Source organism: Sardina pilchardus, chromosome 13 (assembly GCF_963854185.1).
Source record: "Sardina pilchardus chromosome 13, fSarPil1.1, whole genome shotgun sequence".
NCBI classification, from domain to species: domain Eukaryota; kingdom Metazoa; phylum Chordata; class Actinopteri; order Clupeiformes; family Clupeidae; genus Sardina; species Sardina pilchardus.
Window position 1 is genome coordinate 5,726,430 of NC_085006.1, and position 21,071 is coordinate 5,747,500.

General features: G+C 48.1%; 1 protein-coding gene across 2 annotated transcripts in view; it reads left to right on the plus strand.

Moving 5' to 3' along the window:
• The first annotated feature begins 1,042 nt into the window (after positions 1-1,042).
• kcnab1a (potassium voltage-gated channel subfamily A regulatory beta subunit 1a) overlaps positions 1,043-21,071 on the plus strand; it is a 100,680-nt gene continuing 80,651 nt past the window's right edge. The window contains exons 1-2 of one of the 2 annotated variants that reach the window (XM_062552530.1): positions 1,043-1,232; positions 3,054-3,151. In XM_062552530.1, coding sequence (XP_062408514.1) covers positions 3,078-3,151 — 74 coding nt within the window. In that variant the 5' untranslated portion in view covers positions 1,043-1,232; positions 3,054-3,077. Of the gene's footprint in view, positions 1,233-3,053; positions 3,152-18,147; positions 18,276-21,071 lie in introns of those variants that run through there. The other variant, XM_062552531.1, reaches the window with a different exon arrangement.

The following is a 21,071-nucleotide window of genomic DNA, read 5'->3' on the forward strand; positions in this document are numbered from 1 at the left end:
TGTGAAGCAAATGTTGAGCCAACAGTAGGAATATAGATGTTCATTCAGCCCCTAACTATATAGCTTATAATGCATAAGAATACCGTCCTCCCTCATTTTCAAATCATCAGTAATTCACTTGATTGCAATAAATTCCCATTTAAATTCCTTTATTGAGTCATTATTTATATCAGTTCTATTGCGTTATTGATCAGTTAATGCATGAAGGCGAATGAAATTTAATGACCAGATTCAAGTTGCTGATATTGTATACATAGTCATGTGACCGCTTCAACAGCTGTTACATTAGAGTCAATATCTAGTTTTGAGTTACGATATGGTGTACTTTTCTGCAATTCTCTGAATAAATTCTACTTTACAGTCAATTATCGTCAGTGTCTTTGTTTAGTCAATGTTTACATAATTACATCATTATTCATTACATGATTATATAGTAGAATGTGTTCTATTCTGTTTCTTAATCGTTAATGGTACAGTTAATATTAGTGGCACAGCTGATCTCCAGGGTGATGATATTATGCTGATTCTCTGTGATGTAACAGGAACTTGACCCTTGACCTCCACACTCAGTGTTTACCCTTGTCTATTTTGGCGTCCTATCACCACTTCCACACACTTGCGAAAGTCTGTGGACAGGGGTGACAGACAGCTTACTGGAACTGGTTGATGAAAAGCAAACCTCCTCAATACAAATATATCAGGACAAGTACATAGTCTACCAAATTATTACTATTCCCATGAGCTACAGTTGACCTGATCAATGATTATGGGTTGGCTGCACAACACACTGTGCCCCATAGACATGTGCTTAAATCTCAGATTCAGTACCTCGGGACACATGAAGCCCGTTGCATTGGCCAGTCCTTGAGAGCTGCAGCGGTGACCATAAATGTATTCCCCTGGTGTGCCCCGGTGTCAGCTGTCTGTTGGCGCGGCTCCTTGTGGAGTGGCGCGTGTGGAGTATGGAGGAGTTTACGTCTGAGTCTGGCGCCTCCTCAGAGGCCTTGTGCCGGGATGATATTGTTCTATAATTGGAAGTGTAACAACACACTTCCGTGAGGGATGGCCTGGCATGCCGGAGGAGGACCTTGTCGCGTGTGTGTGTGAGTGAGTGTGTGTGTGTTTGTGTGTAAACAAGTTCAAGATCACCAGTGCCGGTAGTGGGACTGAAGTGAAGTGAGTAAGCGGGAGAGTGAAGGCCAGTGAGCAGAGGAGCAGTGAGGACGTGAAAGGTAAGGGCTGAAAGCTGAGATGAGTCCGTGTCCAAATGGGGGCCATCTCTGGAGTGCTTTGGGCCTCCGGGGATCCAGGGATCATGTTTACTTCAACCTGATAGGGAGTGATTTCAGGTGTGTGTGTGTGTGTGTGTGTGTGTGTGTGTGTGTGCGCGCGTGTCTGTGTCTGTGTCTGTGTCTCCGTATGTGTGTGTGTGTGTGTGTGTGTGTGTGTGTGTGTGTGTGTCTGTGTTACTGTCTATCTATCTATGTGATTGGAATGAATCTACTGTAGGTAGACATGTCACTCAACAGACAGCAGAGAGCACTACAGTGGCAGTAAAAGTTTACTGCCGTGTTTCTGTTGGTCGCTGTGTGACATCTGTGGTGGCATGCACACGGTGGCAGTGCTATAAATACAGGATGAGCCATGTGTCCAGTGCAGGGCTGTTGGCATTCATGGGGTCCAGCCCTCCTGGACACTACCAAAAGTACCCTAATTTCCCGACTATTAGCCGCGGCTTACATTGATTTTACAAAAAGTCTTCAGCTATGAGGTCTATACATGCAGGGGGGCAGTTAATATGGCGTTAATATGGTTTTGTTTCTTTTAGCCTGCATAAACCACAGTCCTGCGGCTTATACACAATGTGGCTTATATGCAGGAAATTACTGTATGTGCTGTCCTAACGTCATTCTGTCCAATTGCTTGTCATTTGCTAATGTCATTTCATCCTAAGGCAAATTTCTCGAATAATGATTATTATTGTTGTTAAAACAGTTCTCTATAAGTTAAGCTCTCTCAAATCCTCTATAAAGTGTGCAATTGCAAGCTATTTGTTTTAAATGAAGTGGTCAAATGATCAATTCATTTTGTTTCATGACTTCAAAATGATATAGTCATATAGACTAGTGATAATGATGATCTAGTGATATATAGCATATAGTCCATACTAACTTAATGGCAAATTTAATTGGAGGATGTCAGAATCCCTGAAGATATGACATGAAAAATACTGCATCTTGATTGGCTAACATTTGGCCAACCTCATTGGTGGGACAGGCCAGGCATTGCGTAGGCCAGGTGATGTTTAAAACATCTGTAAGGTGGAACATTTAAATAGGTGTGCGGGATATGAATCTTATCCAGTGTGCAACAAAATGGGCGAAAATAACACTGCTGGTACTGCCAGCAGATATCAGTGAGAGGCAATCTTTGCGATGCAATAATTCAAGCCATATTTCAGTGTTATACTCTCAGAGAAAAGTGTATGAAGTGTATTGCAGCCTTTTGCATGTTATATTACTTGCGTAGTTGTTATGTAGTGGAGTGGAAATGTAAATGAAATGTAAATGTTTTTACGACAGAAATATGAAGGTATATATTTATTTTTTTTCCCAAAAGAGTTGTGGCTCCAGCAGAACAGAGAGTGTTTGTATGACAAAAGTGTGATCTAATGACAGAAACACGAGGGAGATCTATTTGCATCCACAGTTTAGTGCTTCACTTAATGCTTTTGCAGTACAGAATCCCTAGGATCCCGAGGTCTTGAAGTTTATATGGATATACTATTTCATGTAGGCTACATAATCATTATTGCCGATGAATTTAACTATATAGCTGTTTGTGCCTCCTTGCAAGTGAATTGTTCATTAGATTCGCTTTGGACAAAGGCGTCCGCTAAATAACCATAACCATAACCATAACCAGATTTAGAATTATCTGAGGTTGACAGGGACTTTAACATTCATGCTCAGCTTTATACTCTGATATGATACTCAGAATATGTGCAAACAATTGTTTGTGCTTTAGTCCTAAAACCATGTTTTCTATTTCAGAGCTTAATCTGTACATACTACCTGATGCCTAATGCAATGGCGCATGGTGTGGCAAGTTACGGCGACCGCCATCCCAGACACACCAAGATGCTGTACAGGTGGGACTGCACTGATGACCCTTAAGGAAAAATATCACCATGCTTGTGAGCTGTTGTTACAGGAACTCAGACTGTCTACGTACACGTTAAAGTCTAATCACAGACTATATCTGATGGTACTGTTTTTGTTTGTTTTGTTTGAGTGGCAATAGAGATCACAGAAGTGCTTTGTAATGGATACCCATCTGTCTCTAACTGTGAAGTCACCTGTCAGCATGCATATGTGTAGGCTATATACAGTATGTGTGCGTTATGTATGGGACATTGACTGTCATGAATGTTGCACAGCAAAACAAATATTGTGAATCTGTTAAGTTCTCTCAGTGTTATATTCTATAGGCCATACCAGGTTGTTTGAGTAAAGGCTTTAGGAAAGAAATACTGCTCTAACATGACACATGCTGTATAAGTTACTGCGTAACTGACTTTATGTGGTGCTGAAAAACTCATTATCTAAAGTTACTGATCATGTTTTGGGGGATTCTGATCTTCCTTTTGAAGGACTATCTTATCTCCTGTATTGACAGATAAGGCCATAGGGGGAGACACAATGTGCTTGTCCACTTCTCTCGCACAGAGAGAATCAGTAGAAATGAGAAAGTGGACTCGTTTATGTGGATCGTCAGGTCACTCAGTGGCTGTCTGGCCCGTGTGCTTTAGAGACAACACTCCTGTTAACAATAGCATGAGTAATAGTAGTTGTCTGTTTGGGAACAGGATACTAGGAGCTGAGTCACCCAGGGGACTCATGTTAACACGGAGCGGCTCTCATGCCCATGGAGGAAATCTCATCCACGCGCTGGTCTGGAGTCAGTAGTAGAATGTCACGCTGGAAATGGACACTGTGCTGTTTGAAGGCTTATAAGATATTCATTCTTACTGTAATCATTTCTCTCTGACAGTCTTCAGTCTTCAGTCACACTCACAGACACACAGACACAAAGAGACACACAGACACACACACACACACACACACACACACACACACACACACACACACACACACACACACAGGCGCACACAGGCACACACACACACACACACACACATACACACACTGTATATTCTCCCATACCTCTCTTCACAGATGCAATTCTGTAAAAAAAAAACATATTTTTCCTGTGTGTGTGTGTGTGTGTGTGTGTGTGTGTGTGTGTGTGTGTGTGTGTGTGTGTGTGTGTGTGTGTGTGTGTGTGTGTGTGTGTGTGTGTGTGTGTGTGTGTGTGTGTGTGCGTGCGTGCGTGTGTGTGTGTGTGCCTGTGTGCGCATTTGATTTATGATATTGTTTAAAGCCTACATGTGGTCTGCACAGAAGAAAAATCCCCCATGTTCTCCTTATCATGCTGCATGTTATTAAAAACTACCAAAGACTTCTTTCTAGAGGTTGTACTCAGGATTTGAGCCATTATGGGAGATAGATTGTATCGTGATGGATCATGGGAATTTTCAGGGAAGCAGGATAGAAAAAAATGTCCTTCTCCGTGTGAACCCGTTTACAGTAATAGTTCGATTTTTCTATGTCTACTGTGACTGTACGTATACGGTATTTCAGTCTGACTTTATTCATCATCTTCCAGTTTTGTCACTTTACAGTAATATTTGTTTCCATGTACTCTCCATGTAGTCTTTGTCTTTAAGGGGAGAGGAATCAATATACTGTTTATCACCCTATTCTCAGACTAGAAAAGCCACTTGTGATTGATAAGGAAGCTGGAAATGAGATGCTTATATGGTCTTTATGATTCTATGGAAGCCTCACTCTCTTCATTCTTGTTCTGCCTTCTCTGACTCTGTCCTACTCTTCCCAGCATCTATCTGCTACAATGAACAGAGGGGAAAAGTGTGTTTTGAAACACCGTGTTGCTGCTGTTCAATTTATGTGATTTGCTCTCAGCACTCAAAATGCAATCTGTCCAGCTGCCTGAGGAAAGAATATATTTGTTTCTCTTGTCTCAGATTGAGGATTCATAATATTTTGTACATATTGTATTGTAATTACAAATATTACTAGAGGCATTTCAAATGTTAACAGGAATCAATCCATAATTTAACTTAAGTAATTCATGCAGCTATAATTCAGCATATAACACCTCAGTATTTGGCAGTTATGTTGATACAAATTTGATTAGTTTTGACTTGCTGATTTAATTGCCCTTAAGCACCATTTAAGATATTCAGAGCAGTGCAGAACTGGCTTGAGAGACTGGGTGGTGATTGACAGGCAAAGAGGTCATGGGGACATTAACGCCAAGTAGTGATATCCTGAAAGGGTTTCCATCAAACGGCAACAGTGTCTGTCTGCTCAGTGTGTCCTCCGGCTGACTCCGTACCGGTCACGCACACCTCAGCTACCCCATGGCAACATGGCAGGTGACTATGGGCCAGATGAGGGCCAGGTCCGCTCAGCTGCAGCCGTTCTCCTGGTCAGTATTCATGTGTGCAGTAGTCCCAGAGCCCCTTGTCCTCTGCAGCCTGTGGATTATGTGACTCCGTTGGGTCGTGGTGACCCAGCCGTGCTTGGAGACTAGAATGACAGGAGTTGTGCGTGTGTGTCATGAGCACCGACACTGACCGCTCATGGACTTGAGCTCCCCTCTCTGCTGCGCGGCCTGAGGGTGTGTTTGTGTTGGAGGGGTCAGTTTCTGGCGGCGTCTGCCTCTCCACTTCCCCTCTGCTCAGCCTCTTTCCATCACACACACACACACACACACACACACACACACACACACAGGCCTGAGGCATAAGGCAATCCCATATGAATTACAGTGGCTGCCCCAACATCACATATCAGATAGTCATTACCCAGCTCAATAATTCAGCATAGTTACTGTTACACATTCTGGAGGTTAACCCACAGGGCAGGGTGTTTTTTGGACCGATAATTTACATAATCTACATAATTCAACCAAAGGTGTCCAGGTATTCAACGTTTATGTCATTTTAACCCAACTAACCCACCTCCTAACCCAACCCCTGACCCAACCCGCCCTCCCTCTATCTATCTCCAGGCACTTTCTCATTAGTATGACTAACAATGCTGTTCATTCTCATCTTGTTCCTCTGGGGCGGATCTTGGCATGGCTCCTAGCGTAAAGGAGACAGGCCTGTCTGAACTTGGCCAAACTTAGAGGACACTGTCAAATTCATTTACACTTTGACTGAGATTAGCATTGATTTGCATACAAGCCAGCGGACAGTAGTGATGGAAAGAATGTATCAAGAAGCAGTCCTTTTTTGGTAACCTTCAAAATGAGGGAGGTGTGTGTATGTGTGTGTGTGTGTGTGTGTGTGTGTGTGCGTGTGCGTGCGTGCGACCGTGCGTGCCTGTGCGTGTGTGTGAAAACTATTTCGCAAGCTCCTCTGCTGTGCACTCAAGTGAAAAATAAGTAATGCCGTGCTTTAGGGCAGAGCATCAGCGGGGAAAGTTGAGGCCAAAGAAGCTCATGTTGTGGTAATGAACTGGGCCCTGGTTCACTCCTCCGCCTAACAAGAGGACATAGTTGAGGAGGGAGAGACACAACAACAAGGTCATTGGCAGAGCATCAATCACACATTAACATAATTAATCCCAAAGAGGCACTAAAAGGTGTGAATAATGTGATCAGTTATATTTGGCTTATAGGCTGCAGATCCTTAATGATGTCCAGACATTCTGACCTTGTTATCTAGTGTTCGAAGGACCTCAGTAGTGACCACTATAAAGACACAACTCATTCAAGAAAAAATCATTCAATTCATTCAATTCATTCAATTCATTCATTCAGCGCCAGTAATTAGGAATAACTCACAGCCGAGAGAGTGTGGGTAGTCGGCACAACTTTACTGAAGGAATGAACTCGCGGGAGAATACACACAGGAAGAGCGCCTGGGCGCGCATGCGCCAAAGTACAACAATAATACCAGGCAGTAGACTGGCGTGACCACCTTTCTTCCCCACACCCACCCCCCCAAACAGGGAAAACATAGTAGAGCAATCTAGCAATACACAGATATCATCAGAACGCATAAGCAACAATGTGGAACACATAACTGCAGTGATAAACACACAACAGGACATTATGCAAAAAGGATACGTGAGGAGTCCATCATTAGTCCAGCACATAGTCACTGAGATGGGATGGCTGGCGACGCAGCCTGGTGCCACGCCGGGGTGGGGAGTTCGCGCCGTCAGGGGTAGTGCAGGAGGACTCCGGGTCCTCTGGCGGGTCGCCTGGCACGGCAGCGGCAGGTACCGATGCGATCTCCAGGGGAATGGCAGGTGTTGGGGGAGGTACCACCTGGGGCACCTTCAGGAATGGAGGGCAGTCCTCCTCAGAAGCGTCGTCATCCCCAGAGGGACGGTTGATGTCCAGGGTGGAGACTGGGACCTTGTAGCAGTCCGTCAACTTGACCCGATAGGTAAAGTCCCTGAGTTGCGAGCCTGCAAACTTGCGCAGGCCACACCAGAGACCTTCGACAGACACGACCAGGTATCTGTCACGGCTGCATGTCTTGTTCCGGTCAGTGTGGAGGTAGACAAGGTCACCCACCTCAAGCAACGAGGGGGATAGAGTCTTACCCCGAGGGGCCTTGGACTTCTCGCTGTGAGCATGGTTCCTCACCCTTTCTTCATGCTGTGTACGTATGAGTTCTTCATCGGCAAGGGGCAGCTGGGTGGAGGTGAACTGGTCTCTCTGAGTCCACATCTCCCGGGCAGACAGGCCACGGGATCGCAGTCTGGAATTGAGGCAGGCAGTCGCCACTGCCAGGAGCCTCGGCGATATGGGACCGCCTCGAGGCTGCTGTCGCAGCAATTCCTCACCTAACTCTCGTACGGCCTTTTCTGCGACAGGGTTCTTGTTCAGGTTCTTCGCCCGCCCCAGCTCCAGTGAGATTCTATGCTGGGCGAGGAGTGGGTCAGAAGCCAGGGCCTTGAAAGCAGGGGCCGGGTCGGTCCGCACGACAGCGAATGGACCGTCGAGGGGCCGTAGTTCTATGCAAAGCCTGATGAGTCCATCTCGCAGGGTCTGGCTACCTTCGTCGTCCACCAGCATCGAGACAGTGTAGGATGTCACACACTCTCGTACCACCAGCACCAGTTGCCGTGCACGTTTCATGACATCAGCAGCAAAGGCGGCACCTACTGTAGCCGGGGGCGCAGATGACGACTGTTCGTTGACGACTTGGGGTGTATGACGGAGGGCCACACACGGATGACGGCCATCTGTGGCCCGGTGCACGGCTTTATCAAGGTCAAGGGCAAAGAAGTACCTGTCAAGTGTTTTTCTTAGCTGGTTGGCGGTGGGGTGGCTGAGCTGTAAGTGCAATGCAGTCACGAGGCCATCCAGGACCTGTCTGGGAACAATGATGCACTCCCGGCACGGAGAGAGGGGTTCTTCACGTTTTACGATTAGTAGGCCGTCCCCAGCTATCGATGCCACGCTGAGGTACCTTTTGACATCCCTGACGTCCGTCATTTTCCTAGATGGTCGGGTCCCCTGGGTAAGATGGGCATGGGTCCGGCGTAAATCAGGGCATTCGGACTGGAGGGATCGCCACGCCGTTCTGCTTGTGAACGGCAGTCTCGTACGACCTGCCAGAATGTCATCAGTGGACAGCAGTCTGACGACTGAATCCTGGGTGCGCTGCACAAAGGTGCACACCTGGCATGCCATGTCCGTACAGTCAGGAGGGTTACGGCTAGCGAAGTCGGACGGAAGGATCGCTGCGCCAGCTACATGCCGTATTGACACTTGGAATCTGCACGCCGTGGAGAGGAACGTAGAGACACGGGGACTAGCAGAAAACTCGCCCCTGCATAGTTTTTCGTAGGCCTGAACGCACGGCTTGCTGTCTGTGAGGAGGCATGCCTTAGTTGTCGACTGAATAATGTAGGGGCCATAATGTTTGACGGCTGCTGCGATAGCGAGAGCCTCCACCTCACAGGGCAGCCATGTTAGCTGGTGGGCACGTAACTTGGCACTAAAGAAACCAGCCAGAGCAAGCTTGTCGTTGCGCATCACATATAGTGTGGCAGCAATGCCAGGTCTCCTGACAGCACCATCAGTGACGATCCACAGTTGGTCATCCGGGCGTGGTAGGATGACCGAACGACTGGAGGAGAGGCACTCTTTCACTCTATTAAAGGCACAGTGCAACTCTTCAGTCCACGCAATGTTGTCTTGCGAAGTCTTCCCTGCTATGGCGTCGTCCAAGGGGGCAAGGAGGGCAGAGCAATGTTTGATGACGCGGGCCATTACCTTGACTGCTCCAATGAACGATCTCATACCTCCCACTGATTTTGGCGGCTCACATGCAGCCAGGGTAGACACGCGGTGGGGGCTAGGCCTAAGTGTGCCCTGGGTCCACACCCACCCAAGGACGGTAGTGGAGTGTGGGTTGATGACCGTCTTAGATGCGGAGAGGCGCAGGTTGCATCGACTCAGAGCATGTAGGACACGGGTCCAGTTGTCGAACAGCTCCTCAGGTGAGTTGCCCCCGCAATACAGGTCATCGGCAAGCTTTGCCACGACGCCCGCCTGTAGCAGATCACCCAACACGCGGCACATTAGTTCCTCGAGTGCAGTCTCTGAACCGGGCATGCCCATAGCCGAACGTGCATAGACGCGAACTCCGCGAAAGGGGGTGACCACGCCACAATACTTCATGGAGTCGCGTGACAGTGGTATTTGGTAGAATGCGTTCGTCAAGTCTGTGGCTATGAGGTGTCTCCATTGGGCAACTTGGCGTAGGGTGCTGTCGACATCGGGCATGAGGGATGGTTGGGGCTTTGAGTAGCGGCCGACATCAGCGAAGGCGGTCACTAGGCGATAACCACCACTCTGCTTTCTGATGAGGAAGGAGGGGTTGAGATATTCCACGGAAACACCTACATCCTCAGGGCGATGGAATACACCCAGGTGCTCTAGCTCGTCAAATTTCTGTTGTAACTCAGTGAGTTTGTCCCTGCCGTACAGGGGTAAGCGACCTTTGCGTTGTGGTGGCTCGACTGGGCCCATATTCACCTTGGCCTCGAATGGGCCCTCAGCGCCGTTGTAGCCAGAGATAGCAGGGTTGAATACCTCGTCATATTGGTCCAGCAAGGAGTGAAACCTATCCTTGAAGCCAGGAGGGAGTAGGTTGTCTGGGTCTACTTGGACGCCCTTGGAATGCTGAACAGTTGCAGGTCGGACTGGGAGGTGTCGGGCCATTGGCACGGTGGTGTGAGTGTCAGGTGCGGGGCTCGGGACAGTGACTGTGGAGAGGGGGTCCACTTGGCAGAAATGTTGGTGGCGCCTCAGGACATGCGGCTCACCTGACAAGTTTGGGATCCGGATCCTTCCTGCGACGCTGGATACCACTGCAGGGCGGGGCCAGTTGTGTGTGGTCTCGCATTTGGCCGTGTGAGTGTCCAGGCGGGGCTCCATGGCGTAGGCTGTGTCCGCTGGAGCGTCAGGTGGGAGGGGAATTTCAAGAAATTCACCTGGCCATATTGTGGTCGACACGGGAGGGGCACGCAATGTGATGGTGCGGCGAACCGCGTTCTCTGTGAGAGCCGTGTTCGCGGAGCCGTAGGGGAACACAGCGCCATTAGCTAGGGTAATCAGTCTCTTGGCAGGGCGCACTGAAATGTCATTTGAGGACATGAAGGGAGTGCCTGCGAGTATGTCCACATCCAAATTTTCCACAACTAGGCCGTCGAAGTGGAACTTATTGGCACCCCGGTTGAATGTGAGGCGGGTCTCGCCCACAACCTTCATGGGAGAGGAACCATCGGCTTGGTGGGCAGACTGGGAGCTGGGGGTCATGTGAGCTCCGAGGCGGTGCGCAGCAGACAGTCTGATCATGTTGCAGGTGGCGCCGGTGTCGAGGATAATGCGTGCATGGTGGTGTTTGTGGAAGGTATCGATATATGGTGATTGTCTGACCTGGACGGCACGGGCAGTATGGGACTGAGTTGGCTCAGGGCATATAGGAGGAAGTGCCTCGTCATCAGAGCACTCCTGGTATGTGACTGGGTCCATGGGGTCTTCATCGAGCACAGAGACAATCTGTCTGGCTTTGAGCATGAATTTTCTGTCTTGTTCGGGTAGATATTTGCATGAGCTGAGAAAGTGTGCATTATTTTGGCGGCCTGCTTGGGTGCACAGGGGGCATGACTTTTCACGCGGGCTTGGCCGCATTGGCATTTTAGGGGCAGCAAAGGGGAACTGACGGGGTACTGTGCCACTGTATGTGCGGTTAGAGGCAGCTGCACGCATAATTTTGGCATCGTCGGCTGTACGGATTTCAGAGAGTAGGGAATCAAGTGCTTGGGAAATCTCTGGTTTGATAGATGCCAATGTGCGAGTGCGCAGCTCAGTGCCATATCTTTGCTTGACAAGTTTTGGTAGATCAGCATGAATTAAACGCAGCCAAGTCATGACTACAAAATTTTCAAGGGAAGGGGACAGCTCTTCATCCTCAGCTAGGGCAACGCCATGATGGGTTAAGCCAGCTGCTTTAAGGAGGCTATCCTCTGTGAAGGCCATAAGTCGCTGGTATAAATCTTCAGCACGTTCATCAGCTTCTAAATGAATATCTACAAAGTCAATGAGCTGAGCCCCTGTGGTTTGGAAGCCGTAATGTAAACGAATGGCTTGCCATATGCTCTCAATGGACGTGGAATTTTTGACAATGGTGTTACGGGAGATCACAGGGCAATAATTAGCAACTTGACCTAGCATGAGTTCTAACTGGCGGACTTTATGTTGAGCAGTCCGCCTGCGAGCTGCAGGAATTGCCTCACCATCGTCCTGAAATCCTCTGAGAGGGGTATCACGGCTCTTCTTACCCCATGCTGTGCCATCGATGAGGAAAGGAGCGAACACCGGATCCAGTGAGAGTGTGTATAGAAGGTTTTGTTTCCAGTTTTCGAATGAGTTCAGAGTCTCGTGCTTGGTCAGACACCACTGTTTCGGTGCGCGGTTGATATTAGCCATCACGTAAGTGTACTCAAACTACCTTCTCGGCCGTTGACACGTTCGTCGGAGTCGGAGAAACTGAAGCTGAAAGGCTGGGTTCGGTAACTTTGCGCTGCCACCACGCCAGTAATTAGGAATAACTCACAGCCGAGAGAGTGTGGGTAGTCGGCACAACTTTACTGAAGGAATGAACTCGCGGGAGAATACACACAGGAAGAGCGCCTGGGCGCGCATGCGCCAAAGTACAACAATAATACCAGGCAGTAGACTGGCGCAGGAGGTATTCATACAATTAAGTAGGTGACTGTATATGTAAATGTATATTTAAACCTCAATAGTTTAGTTCTATAGATAGATAATATAGTTTTCCTGAAGGTATGTGTGTGTTTGTGTGTGTGTGTGTGTGTGTGTGTGTGTGTGTGTGTGTGTGTGTGTGTGTGTGTGTGTGCGCACAACACTCTCTAAGTGGTGTTATTAAAAGCTCAGAGTGTTAAGGAGCCGGGGTATTCCTTTCACAGTAAAACCTTGTAGGTCTAATGACATAGGAAATAGCACTCCACAGTACTGCTAATACACAGCCAAGTATAACTAAGCTGACCACACATACTGTAGGAGTAGGCTCTTGTTCAAAATCCATTCTTACTTAAATAAAGTCAAATGGTTTGTGCTCTTTGTTCTCTGCGTACCTGCGTATCTGTGTGTGTTCTGCTCATGGCCCGCGAGTTGGTTCTGGTCTCTGTGTGAGATGGATTTGTGGGGAACACCTGCAGCCACCTCCCAGGGTGAGCTAATCCCCGAGTCAGTGAGCTCTGTGGGGCGTCTGCCTCCCAAAGCAGGAGGGAACAGACGACAGCCAGCAGCCAGCAGCCATGCAGCAGGCTGCTGCAACCCATCTTGGCCCTGCCCAGTCCCACTGCAGCCCAGCAGATAGGCAGAGGAGCCCTGGAGGATCTGGTTTCAGCCCGTGGACGAGAGGAGGTTATAAGAGAGCCACCCAGTGGAGGAGACAAGAGAGGAAGAGCAGGAAGTAGAGAGGGAAATAAAGAGTTGATATTAGGAAACAGTTACGGGGCAGGTTCACCCAAAACCCATCAAACGGTCAGAGAGACTGACCATGACGCTGGTTTGAGGAGACGGAGGACATCTCGGGTCGACCATGCTGGCAGCGCGCAGCAGCGGCGCGGCCGGAGGCGGACCGGACCCGGCCAACCGGCACCGGAAGCACTCGGTGGCCTCGGTCAGCGGGCTCCGCGCCCACCGCAACTCGCAGGACTGCAGCCGCGAGAGCCGCGCCCACAGCCTCCACCAGCAGGCGCTGCTCCAGCGCGCCCGCAAGGCCGCCCTCGTCAGGGAGATCGAGACCAACTGGTACCTGAAGCTCTGCGGCCTGTCCAGGGAGGACACGGTGGCGTGCCAGACTGGCATGGCCTACAGGTGAGGGCACAGCGCAGGGCAGGGCAGGGCAGGAGGAGGACGGGCAGGAGGGCGCGGAATAAAGTGGCACAGTGTGGGTTTACACAGAGGAACTGGCATAACACATATCTATGACTATGCTGGTGCATGAGATGTAAAATAGTCATCGTCGTCTTGTTATGCAATGCCAGTACAGCTTGCACACGTCACTCTGAGGATTATTATGTGATTTTGTGTTTGGAGAGTTAAGAGGAGTTATGCTGGCAGAGAGTTATCGGACTTGTTTCAGATGTGTGGTCTGGACCGGTACTGAAACCTGGTTCAAAGAAACGCATAACGAAAGCACATTTTTTTCTGTCTGATATTATGCCTTGATGATTGATGTTGCATTCATGACAAAGGTCGTCAACCTGACAAAACACAGTCTCCATAATTGATGTCTGAGCATCAAAACCATGCCATGCATTCATGCTGAGATAGGGAAGAGAGAAAGATATCCTCTTGCATTTTATATTGCAAAACGTCTCAAACAATTGCGTGATGGTATTTTACAATTAGCGTGTCTTTGTTGCCTTAGTTGTTTTTTTCTGTTTGTCTTGGGTAAATATAACTTCTCATTGGACACTGAGATGCTGCTAACTTCTCCTATTAGTGTCCAGTTGCATGGCATCTGTCCAACTCCATAAGGGTGTGTTTTGACATTTCCCATCTCCCTGGTGACAAAAACAAATGGAGGCAGATTGAGCGGGCCAACTGCCAAGTCAAGCTCCATTAGAGCAGTTCATTTAGCGGTGTTGAATGTCTTCACCTTAGAGAGGAAGATCTGTTCGCCATTTCGTCGTCCTTTTGTTCTCGTGGTGAGCGTTTGTCTTTTTCTCTGTTCACTTGAATAAAGGGATCAGATGTGTGAAATCCAAGCTCCAGGGCTGAACTCCAGGGCCCAGAGTACTCCTTATATGTTCACACCAACTCACCTCCTACCTGCGCTGCCACAGCCTCTGCAGTCCACATGATTTGCTTTCACACCCACACTGCCTTTCACCTTTTTCAACCTTCAAAGGGGCTACTTTTCAGCTTTGCTGTGATTTTTTCCCACTGTAGCTGCCTATCTCCTTCGCTTTCTTGCATCTTTTTCTCTGGTCCGTCACCCTTTATTCTTAAAAGGACTCTGTGAATCTTTTTTACACAGTATATATATATGGTTTATATATGGTCTTCATACATTTGTGCAAAACCCAGTAAGGGTCTGGAGGACTGCATTTTATCTTTCAATTTATCTTCATTAGTCACGTTCATCCATACTGAAGTTTATGAACTGGGCTTTATAAAGTTGGACAGAATCCTTTCAGTCGACTGATCCCCTTATCTTTAGAGCCCAGTGCCAGCAGTTCTGTGGTATCAGTCCCTCAACCATCTTCCTCTCTCTCTCTCTTCCTCTTCCTCTCTCTCTCTCTTTCTCTCTCTCTCTCTGTCTCTGTCACTACACTCTGTGTTGTCTCTGTAGATTTCTCCTCAGCCTCGCCTCACTGCACTTGACTGACTTTGCATTGTAAGCCCTTTTTTTCTCTCAGTAATGCTTTAAAACAGAAAGGGAGGATGGCCGATAAGGCTAATTGAGGTTTAGAGGCAGGTAATGCTGCAGTGCAGGGACTTTTACTGAAAAATTCAGCAGGCTGTCCTCCTCTCCTCTCCTCTCCTCTCCTCTCCTCTCCCCTCCTCTCCCCTCCTCTCCCCTCCTCTCCTCTCCTCTCCTCTCCTCTCCTCGGAGAAGGCTGCCAAACTCAAGAGAAGAGGTGATATGGTTACACAAACACGTCAAGGACCATCCATCCTGCTTCTGTGTGATGCAGATGGACATACAAGTCCCTGATTGGTGGATTATTCCACACATTCCGTCAGGAGCTGCTGATTGATTTTCACCCTTTGCCATCCATTCTGTCCAAACAGCTTTGACAACATCAAAGCTGTTTGGATTCATGATGTTTCATCCAAGACTGTACTTAACATGTAGACCTTCTACATTCTGTAGAATTAGGACTCTGGACTAGGCTGGGTGAACCCTGTCTGATCTGCCGGCGATTTGGATTTCGCCCAGCAGCTCAGGCTGGAAACCTGCACATCTGTCTCTCCTGCTTCCTGTCCACATCTTCTGGGTCCAATCACAAATTGTCTTATCCAAAAGATGCACCCAGATCGTTGGTCTGATTGGTTGAAGGACTATCCAAAAGCGTACAGAGTCATTTACACTAGGCCTATGCCTCTTGTGCAGTAGGAGTAAAGCGCAGACTCCCCAGACTAATGTTCAATCTTAAAAGACTGAATTTAGTATGGTAATAGCCAGACTAACTCTGAACAGTAATGTTAATTTCATTAAGATTTCATCATAACCGTCTTCAATTATCTCATATTTGTTTTTGTAATGTTTAAATCTAGTTTTCATGCTACAAATGTCATATTGGCTTTATTTTAATCCTTGTCAAAATACCCAGATAATCCTAACATTACCTAATATTTATTCAGATACAGTGTGACCCCAGATATCATGTCTGGCCCAATCAAGCTGTGAAAAAAAAACATTCAACGATGGAAAAAGGGTTGCTACATTTTTATCAAGGAGAAGTTCATTAAATCATAATCATTAAAGTACACAGCTTTAAGCTCCTGAAAATTGCAAATGGTGTCAACATGATAGTGCTAAATCTCCCCACACAGACTATCAATCTAACCAATCACGGAGATAACAGCGTTTGTGGGTAGATCTGATTTAAGCTTATTGCTCTTCACCTCTCCTGCATTGCCTCATTTGATCACAAGTAAAAACAGATCACTGACGTCCTGTAGGGCAATGGCCAAATAGGCCAACATCAGTTACCGCTCTTAAAATAACAACTCCCCGGGGATCCTAGTCTCCTTAGCAAATCAGATTCAGCTCTATCTTGCACGGATCTGAAGAAAAAGGTTGGAGATTGATACAAAGTGGAGGAGGTGATTTTCTCCTCTTTTCTCCTCACAGAGGCAGGGGGAGTCATCGGTGCGTGTTCCCCCCTGAGCTTTTCTCATGGAGCGCACAATTCCCACAACCTCCACCCACATGTATTCCCAGCTATGACTTAAGCGCTGGAACTGGCCGTGGTATGTGGATGTATTCAAATGGGAGAGCGCATAGAACAGCGGGACAGGGAACGCTCCTTCTAGGAAAAGACGCCTTATATAACCATTTCCATAATGAACGTCAAATCTTAAGAACAAAGTGAACAAGGGAAATGAAGGGAACAAAAAAAACAGAGGAAATAACTTTTGAATGTGCTTCAGCAATAACAGAGCAGTGATTTCAACTTAGACTGGTGCCATAGTCCATGTGATGTATTCAGTGTCGGCAGTCAGAGGGCACAAAGCAGTGCTGAAATTGCATTCGAATGTGCAAGCCCTGGTACGCCCCCTATACTCCTGGGGATTCCCTTTAATTGTAGTTGTAAATATTTGTGGATATTTTCTGCCCTGTTGATTGGCTGGAAATAACCCCCGGGAGAGACTGATTACGCAACACTTCTGACCTCTTGGTTGATGGTATGGATCTGGTGAGCACATCGGACAATTACACATACAGTATTGTAGACTACACATTCTCATGTGTGTGTGTGTGTGTGTGTGTGTGTGTGTGTGTGTGTGTGTGTGTGTGTGTGTGTGTGTGTGTGTGTGTGTGTGTGTGTGTGTGTGTGTGTGTGTGTGTGTGTGTGTGTGTTCCCCTACATGTGTTTTAGCTCAGTGCAGTGTGTGCAGCCCTGTGCTGCGCGTGCCTCATTTGGCCCGTGTCCATGGTATTTGGGAACAGCGGGGCTTGATGAAAGGTTGCGCTCGTGTGAAAGCGCTCGGGCTGTGAACTTGTGTGCTGTATATGGGAAACTGGAGTGGCCATCCATTCCCACAATCCCCCACATCAGACCCTTGTCAGAGGAGGTCAGAGTTCACCGTGCCTGGCCAATGGCCAGAATGTTTAGGTAACAGCGCTGATGAGAAGCATAGAGAGTGGTCCGCAAAAAAAAAGAATGCAAGTGAAAAGAGTGGGGAAGAGAGGTGGAGCGACAGAGAGAGAGAGAAAGAGGGAGAGAAAGAGGAATAGGGAGAGAGGGAGTGGGAGGGAGATAGAGGGGGAGGGAGAGATTGAGGGAGGGGAAAATGTCCCAGATTCCCATGGCATTTATTAGAGACTGAAAGCACACTAGACTGATCGACTATGTTGACAAAGTGGCAAACATGACGGGAGAGGAAACACTGGGACCAGACCATCTCTGACATATTGTCTGTCTTGGGTGAGTCAACTCCACCAGAGCGCCAGAACATTCTGTCAAACTTCTCCTGGCATTTTTCTTGCTGTCATTTGGATACATCTGCTGAGGGACACCATGGAGTGTTAGTGTGTGTGTGACAGAGAGAGAGAGAAAGACATTCAGCGGCGCTTGACATTTGTCTATTTGAGGCTCCTCTGCATGTTCGTATGTGCGAGCGCGAGAGGACGGAGGCACTGAGATGTACCTGTACAAGGCGTCGTGCTCGGACATCCCCGCCCCCAAGCAGAAGGGGGCGCAGAAGGCGGGGGAGAGGGGCCAGGGGCTGCGGGGCGGGAGGCAGAGCCCGGCGGGGGTGAGGCTCTACTGGGGAGGCCTGAAGGCGCGCGCCGCCCTGGAGATCAAGCACCTGGAGGAGTTCCTCAACACGCACGCGCTCTCCCTGCAGGACTCGGTGCGCGCCACCACCGGCATGGCTTACAGGTACACAGAGACGGACGCATGCGGGAATGTGCGCACGTGCATGGAATTGTTCCTACTACACACGCCTACAGAAACAGGCATGCAGACATGCAAACACACACACACACACACACACACACACACACAAACAAACAAACAAACAAAAACACACTTTTAACTTTTTTAAATGTGAATATCTACCAGCCACTGTCAGATAAATAGTCAAAGAGGCCACTCGCAAAGCATTGTTTTGTGTCGATACCAACGTTCATATTGTACCCGCATTTTTGCTAGTGTCCTTCCCTGACACATACACAGGCTCTCATTTGGATTCCATCACCTACCATCCATCTTCACTCGCATTTTGTTTTGTGGGGTTGCTGGTCCTATTCAGCTGCTCTGAGTTCAGTAATTGAAGTGAACAACTGGCGAGAGCTTCTCCATCAGCTGTGTTTTTGTGCATAGTGGACAGATAAGCTCCGGTCCCCACCCAACACAACACAACACACACTCTGGGCTCAGCTCTGCTATGCGTGCTATGCCTGGGGTCATGGCTTTGTGGGGATGGAAGTGTGACCTCTGATTGGTTATTTCCAGGAGAGAGGATGAGAGGGCGCTGGATGGAGAGATGAGATTGGGGATGAGGGTGTGCATAGGCTGTGTTTTGGGAAGTTGGTTATTATGAAGATTGCGCGACTCTTCTAATGAAAAAGGCCCTTTTTGTGAGAGGCCAGCGAGGTATTTGAGCTCCGTTTTATTGGGATCCCTCCACCCGCAGCTCCTAAAAAATCAATATGAGAGATGTGTGTGACCTCTTGACCCTAACGGTGTCCTATATGAGCACAGCCATCAAATATGATGGGATGGAATGTTTCAATTTTATGAAATGTTTGCAAAGTGTGTGTTTGTGTGTGTGTGTGCAAGTGTGCGTGTGTGAGTGTGTGTGTGTGCGTGTGTGTGTGCGTGTGTGTGTATGTGTGTGTGTGTGTGTGTGTGTGAGAGAGCATGCATTTGCATAGCTATCTACTCTCCTCTTCTATTTCTGGTCGGAGTGCATCTCTGGGTGTAAAAGGAGGGGGTAGGGTTGGCAATAACAGTAACAATGCCAGTGACATCATGGCACAGCTTTGGCAAACACAAGGGTGCATGCCAAAAACAATAGGAGCACCATATCAGCGCAACGTCTTGTAGTGATGTCAGTGCTGTGTGATTTGTGCTTGGGAAGAGGTTGGTGCGGAATCTAAAAAAGTCCATCGGAACAGACCCCACGGTAGACACACGCGTGTGCGCATGTGAGTGATTGGATCGTTTGTCCTTGTGGTTAAAGGTGTGACGGGGGGTTGAAGGTCGTAGCGTCCCTGTCTTCCTCTCACCTACGCCGGCGCTTTACGAGCCTGTTGATGTCATATATATCTCCAGGGGACGAGCGGGGCAGGCCCGTCACATGACCCATGGCCCATTAAATCAAGGGTGCCGTGTCTGGCCATAAATCCACAGCCACAGCAGGGCCGGTGGGCAGCAGAACAACAGCCCAGTGGAGCGTGACCTGCTGCTGTACTCGCTAGCACAAAACAGCAGGTGCACAAATCAGACAGAGGAAGAAGAGGGACGTGGTATTTAGTGCAAACATGTCAGTAATTAATGAATGAACGAAATGTCTCATAACACATTCTGTCAATTCTCCCTGTCCAGTTTGGAATGGAAAGTAACCTGAACCTGTTTTTAAACGGTGCGTATATGAACACCTTGCGAACAGAGAGTAATTCAGTCTAATTGCCCTTAAAAGGAGTATTTCAGGAGCCACCACTGTGTTTCTCTGTGTCCATCATCGCTGGAATGTGCTGCTGTTGTTTTTATTACAGTCTTGCCTAAGAATGTCAAATCCCCATGCAGTCAGACTAGAATGGCTCACTTAGGCACACAGGTCTACTGGTTGTCCTTACTGGCTCTGTGCGTAGACAGGGTATGAGACATACTGTAGCCACAGAGCCCTGTTAACATCCCTGGTCCTGAACGCTCTTCTATTGTGTTGTGTTTTGAGTGAACTGTACACCTGCATTAAATTGCCTTAAAGTAGAGAGAGCAACTGGGCACACCAGGGCACACATTTGTGTGCTTGAGATATGCACTGAAGGCATGGCCTTGGGGTGCCCGGTGCCCAGTGCCCTGCTCGACCCGCTTAACTACAGGAGCGCCTTGAGTAGCCATTAGTCATGCTGCCATCTTTTAAATCCTTCAGAGCTCGTCGTGTACACGGACACCAACAACACTCTCTGTGTCCCATGACTCCATGGCTCCCGTGACGGCCTTCGTCCCGGTGTCACGTTCTCTCCTTGTTTGCGTTTCAACAAGTGTCTAAGTCTCCGCGATTAGAGCGCAGCGCAGCGGAGTCCCTGGGCCAGGGTAGAAGTTGGAGCAGATGTGCCAAACAGCGATCATTTATTCATCTCGGAAACATAATCAATGTTTAAAGAGAGCGAGGCCGCTGACCTTATTCAATTCTTAATTGGTGTGGCAATCAGATAGGCAACGCTCTCAGCAGGGCATCACGGTAGGCTGTCTCATGCTGTGGCAGCATATGGATAAGTGGGGGAGGGTCAATGGGATCTGATTGTAGAAGGGAGAGATTTGTTATAGTACATGTAAGTGTGTACTGTATATGTGCCAACCCATGTTGCTATATTGTAATAATGTTGGCCAATACTTTACTTACTCTACTTAAGAGTGACATGACACCGTCATGACACATGAACCCTAATCCTAACCCGTACCTGTCATGACAAAAACTGAATGACACTTAATGACAGCAGCGTTATA